Source organism: Dipteris shenzhenensis, chromosome 20 (assembly GCF_047967505.1).
Source record: "Dipteris shenzhenensis isolate YYH24624 ecotype China chromosome 20, Dip_SZ_1.0, whole genome shotgun sequence".
NCBI classification, from domain to species: Eukaryota; Viridiplantae; Streptophyta; class Polypodiopsida; order Gleicheniales; family Dipteridaceae; genus Dipteris; species Dipteris shenzhenensis.
The window spans coordinates 53,584,597-53,590,486 of record NC_141615.1 but is presented as its reverse complement, the minus strand read 5'-3'; the positions used below and the strand labels follow the sequence as shown (position 1 = coordinate 53,590,486).

General features: G+C 44.2%; 1 protein-coding gene across 1 annotated transcript; it reads right to left on the bottom strand.

Moving 5' to 3' along the window:
• Positions 1–686: 686 nt before the first annotated feature.
• LOC147889846 (G-type lectin S-receptor-like serine/threonine-protein kinase At1g34300) lies at positions 687–3,285 on the bottom strand. Its single transcript, XM_087391541.1, has one exon. It carries the CDS (start codon positions 3,267–3,269, stop codon positions 843–845), a length of 2,427 nt encoding a protein of 808 aa, XP_087247667.1. The 5' UTR covers positions 3,270–3,285; the 3' UTR covers positions 687–842.
• Between the last annotated feature and the right edge of the window lie 2,605 nt (positions 3,286–5,890).

Genomic DNA, 5,890 nt, shown 5'->3' with positions numbered 1-5,890 from the left:
GTAGCTAATGGTTTGATTTTCATCAAGAAGTTAGCTTATCCTTGAAGGTCAATAAATAAATATGGAGTAAATATGTTGTGATTTTATTGGGCGCAAAGGGATGATTACAATTTGATGGGAGCCCAAATGTCTTCGGAGAGTTTTGGTAAAAATAAATGATCTCCTTACAATAAGGCCGATTAAAGAGATTTAGAAGACAAGAAAAAGCAAGACCGAAAGAGATTTGGAAGACGAGAGAGAGAGAGTTTAGAAGACGAGATGCACCTTCTAAAGCCCAACCTCTAATCAATGTCTACTAGCAACTCCTTTGTGGTTTCTCTAGAGGTGAACCAAATTTTCAAGTGTTGTGACTATTGAACCAAATCTTGAACGTGATTTATAGAGAGGAGCATTCAACTTTCCATGAGAGTTCATCAATTCAAAAGAAAAGAGAAAAGTGATATAAGAACTAGCTTAACTATGCTATAGCGGCAGCACGTGAGTTCCCCACTAGTAGAATACTAAAGCACAAGTTCTACTTATAGACAGCCTGCCCAAAGAAGAGGGCAAACACAATAGCATAGCTTCCTTAGAGAAAACAGCAAGAAAGTAGTTATTGATGTGTGAAAAGGGAAGAAAGGTGCGGGTCCTAGACTTGTAATTATAATAGGACAACTTGTATATACAAGGAAGACAAGTCAGAGCTACATAAGATTGGGTAGGTAAAAGCTCCTCTAAGCTTTTGTAGATGTAACATGAAAGTTTTGAGGGGTGTGATTAGGCTAAGGTTATGTTCTTTCATGAAGTTTCCATGATAAGTACTTACATAAGATAGAACGCGAGTCATTGTTGCTACCTAGAGCCTAGAGGGAAGGGGGAGGAGGATCAGGGATGGGCACGGTCCTTTCCAGCATCTGCACTACCTTCCCCATACTTGGCCTGGCGTGCATGTCCCTCTGTATGCACAAAAACGCCACTTTCAACACCGCCTTCGCCTCCTCATAATCAACCTCCCCCCCCATGCTCTCATCCACCACCTCCTCCACCGTCTTCTCATACGCCCATACTGGAAACCACCACTTGTCGTTCTCGTCCATCATCTTTGACTCCGTAAACAAATAATTGCTCCTCCCGCTCACTATCTCTAGCAATAGCATCCCGTAGCTGAACACATCTGCTTTCGCTGTTATGGGAAGATTCATCACCCATTCTGGTGCCAGATATCCCCTCGTTCCCCTTATTGTTGTCAGCTTCACTGAATGATCTCTGGTGAAGAGGTACGCTAGCCCAAAAGCGGCCACTTTAGCGCAGTACTTCTCGTCAAGGAGAATGTTCTGTGGTTTGACGTCACAGTGCAGAATGCAGTCCAAGCACTCCTCATGCAGATACGTCATGCCCCTTGCTACATCCAAGCAGATCTGGAATCTGGTGTCCCAATTCAATATTGCCGTTTTGACCTCCGAATTCTGATGAAATAAAACCGCATCAAGTGACCCATTTTCCATATACTCGTATACTAACATTCTGTGATCGCTTTCTGCACAAAATCCATACAGTCGCAGCAAGTTTATGTGATGGATCTTCCCAAGCGTGGCTATCTCTGCACGAAGTTGTTCGTCATGCAAAAGCCCCTCCAGTCTTTTTACTGCAACTACTTTGCCGTTTGCCAGTTGCCCTTTATAAACCATACCAAATGCCCCAGATCCTAGCCTCTCGGCAAAATTTTGTGTTGCAGCTTCCAACTCCTTGTAAGAAAACATGATAGGCGATCCAGACACACTTTCTAGATCTGCACGTCGAACCTCCGTGTACCTCGGCTGGTTTGCGGCTCTCCTAAGTAGATATGCTGTAACAAGACTAAAGCAGAGTATTAGTACTCCAATCACGACGATCAGTGCTATAACTACCGTCTTATTACTCCACTGTTCCGGACGCGTTTCGGCGCTTCTAGTTGCATTCAGAACGGATGTTTCGTTAGAGCTTGCTAGCGGCTGCCAAACTGTGTCCGGAGTCCACAGAGTACTAGAATAATTGGAGACCCTAAGCGTTGATTGATTTGGATCGGAGATCTTCAGGAAGGAACGGAAATGTTGAGAATGCAAGCTGTAGCCGTTGAGCACTCTGGATTTCAACATGCAGTGTCCGTCGCCGGTTTGCCAGTACACGGCAGCTAGACAATTACAATCAGAGGAGCACCTTTGCTTGCAATCGGTTTCGGATACCCTTAGAATATTAATATCGTCGAAGAACGGAAAATCAGTGCTGTCAAGCATGACGTACTGGGTACTGCTGCAATTGACAGGAGCGTTTGGAACACATCCACGAGACAGCACCGTAGAACCAGACTGAATCGAAAATCCTGGTGGACAAATGCAAGAAGGTTCCGGATTGTAAATGCAAATCCCATAGTTGCCACACAAGCCCATGACGCGGTTGCACACGTCCTCAAACGCAAGCCAAACTCTTATCCACTGGGATACAGCTGTGTCCCAACTATACATACGTAAGTTGCCGTCTATGTCCAGAGTGATCCTCCTGTTTGCCAAGTTCACGCCGTAATCAGAAGAGATGAAGGACGAGTTTACGACATTCGGCGAGCTGTAGAAGGAGAAAGTCCCGTTCTGGTCCAATTGGAGGAAGGGCGACTGAGAGGCGGCGCTGGGCCAGCTCCAGTATTGCGGTGTATAGAATGTATTGGAGACGCACTGGGAGTCGTTAAGCACTAGAGATCCAGAATTATCAAACTTCATAAGATATCTACCAGGGGCAAAACTGTCAGAGCTGGACTGGGACGCAAGCTGGGAGCCGGAACTGAAGCGCTGGCTGGGGAGGAGGGTATCGGTGGGGTAATCGAAGCTTTGCCAGACGACGGAGGAGGAGGAATTAAGGAGGACGAGGTTGCCGGAGTCAAGGAGCTGGGCACGAACGACAGTAGAAGAAGAGGAGGTGGAGATTTGGAAAGGCTTAGCAGAGGGGTCATTGAGGGTGAGGGTGGTGCGGGAGAGGTTAAGGGAAGCGGAGGGGGAGACGGGGTTGTTGGGGTTGGCCACCCAGGCAGGGTGATCAAGGGGAGCAGCAGAGAAGGAGATGGCCAAATAGAGGGAAGAATTGGAAGAGGTGGCAGAGAAGGGGCGGAACGAGAGGGTAAAGGCCCAATTGTTGGATACAAGAGGCGGAGATGAAGGCGTGAGGGAGGCGCCCAGCTGCAGAACGTCTGCTCCGAGGACGTGAAAGCCGCAGTGGGTAACGGACATGAGCAGCGCCAGGAGAGCCACCGTCGCTGCCGCCATGGTAGGCGAGCGTCTATTGGGCTTTGGACAATTATATTACAGCTTCCTTGAGTCCCGACCTAGAACGTTGCCCTGAAAAAGAACCTCCACTCAAGCGACGTCTGATTAAATGTCAGTCAAACTTCAACGGTGATTAAATGATAAACGTACGGGTTCTTCCAAGTCAAGCTCACTCACCAATAAGTGTTGAGCGTTTTTTTAACAATTATGATTTTTCACCACACCAATTCCCACACCAATTCATGTGCAGGCATTGACCTCTCTCACCCCTTGTGACAAATATTAGGTTGCACTTTTGATTGAGAGAAGGGCATTTATCCTCTCCTTGCGTTGGACCGAGTCCGGACCTGATCATCAACTTTTTGATAATATTTCCAGAACGTTGCCCTGAAAAAGGACCTCCTTGTGTCGCACGTATATGTGAGATTAAATGATAGAAATCTTGGAGATTAAATGATAAAAATCCATAAAAGTTAAACATTTGCCCGGATTTATAGCTTAAATATATGATTTCTTGGCCCTTTAAATTAAACATTACTTCCAAATTCAACCAGGATTTTTCAATTTCAACTCGAAAATCTACATTGCAAACCAGGTTTGGTAAGCAATGGTCATGGCGATCTTGAGTGGCTAGCCAAGGGCATATCATGTATGATTCAGGGATCGAGCATAAAACCGCCAAAGCATCCTAAGAGTTTGGACAAATATGTTTGCAATTGCCAACATGTAGCTTCCGAGAGTCCCTGTTCTACTCCCATTTCACCCATGATTTGCCACATATCTAACAAGGTTGAAGAGCATAATTTGTGGTGGATCAAACACGAGGACTCCATGTCCAAGGTACCATTTTTTCTTTTAAGCAAGTGGGCATCTTGTTTTTTTCAAGGTCAATTCAATCGCTCCCATGCCTCTTTGGCATGTATTTTTCAAGAGCTAGCCTTCATTCAATCTCTTCCACACATTTGCCTAAGAGTTACGTTAAAAATCTTCCATGTACTTTTCCTTCAATTCAATCTCTTCCACACATGAACTTGAAAGTTGTTCCATGATTTCTCTAAACGTACGCGCATTGCATAACATGGTTCTTCCAAGTCAAGCTCACTCACCAATAAGTGTAGAGCGTTTTTTTAACAATTATGATTTTTCACCACACCAATTCATGTGCATGCATTGACCTCTCTGGACTGTTCGCACAATAATTTATGCACCCGGGCAAGAGATCTATAGTTCATATGTGAGTCACGTGGATAATATGTGTCCACTACCCTTTAAGTGATGGCATTAAAAATCGACTCTCTCTCCTCTCTCTCTCTCTCTCTCAAACACACACACATAAAGATCGATTTTCAAATCAATAAACATAGCTCACAACTATAGTCAGGGTGGGTTCCGATGAAAATTATGCCTTAGAAGAAAACTTGAATTTTAATAGGTGTAGGTGCGGTCCAACATGCCGGACGGGGCTTTTATCAGTATTTATGTCAGTATGTTCATCAATATGTATATGTATTAATGGACATAATGACGAAAATGCCGATGGACATACTGATGGAAATATTGATATTGGACATACCCACATATATACACATAAAAATAATAAAGAAATACTCAATTAATTTTCATCGACCGGGCTTGTGATCTTGGAAGAATCAAGTTGCACACTCTCAATTTGGGTGTGAAAAAGCTAGTTATAACTTGTGAATGAAAAAAAGAAATAAAATATACACTTAGTGCAAGTATTCTCCTCTCACAAGTCTCTTTTTTGTTGTCCTCTTGCATATTTGTACACCCATCCCTATTGGTGAACCTCTCAAGGCAGTAAACAAGTAGCAAAATTCTTGATCCCTTGATAAAAACAATGTAGTTGGAGCCATCTATGATCATGTAAAGTCTTGGAAATCACATTTGGGAATTCTATTAAGGGAAACCAAATTTGGATTGTTGGTTGGTGTTCATATTTCATCCATCAAAGTGTACTACCTTGCACGCGCATGTAGGATGCCAAATGTGAGCCACAAGGTGAGAGAGAGAGGGAGACAACCAGGTGTTTGGTGGGTGCAAAGTCACTCTTATCTTTTATGTATTGCACTATACATGAACATGTATGAATTACATTACACTGGGTCTAGGCCATTGGCCTTCAATAGGGCATTGGACCAAGTGGTTCCCATTGGATGCTTGATGTGTTGCATGGAAGGTGGAAATTGAATGCATCGGTCAGCATGCACTTCCTCTAGAGACATATGTGAGGCAAAAATAGTGCATATGGGGAATAAATGCATAGGTCCCACCATTGGATTGCGATGTCATTTTTCACGGGCCTTGCTCCAAGTGGTTCCCTTGGCCTTGCAAAGGTTCATGACCATCAGGCACAACATGTGCAGCATGGAAGGTGCAATGCCCCAACTCGCATGCACTTCCTAAATACATGTGAGGCAAAAATAGCACAAGTGGGGAGAAAATCCCTAGGTCCCACCCTTAGACTGCAATGGAAATTTGCATGAGCCTTGGGCCAACTGGTTCCTTATGCCTTTCAAAGTTTTATGACCATCATACGCTTTATGTACTGCATAGAAGGTGTAATGCACTGCTTTACATGCACTTCCTTGAAAGACGTAAGA

Bases quoted from the DNA above. Each gene is read 5' to 3' on its own strand.
- LOC147889846 (XM_087391541.1), bottom strand. From the start codon at position 3,269: ATGGCGGCAGCGACGGTGGCTCTCCTGGCGCTGCTCATGTCCGTTACC.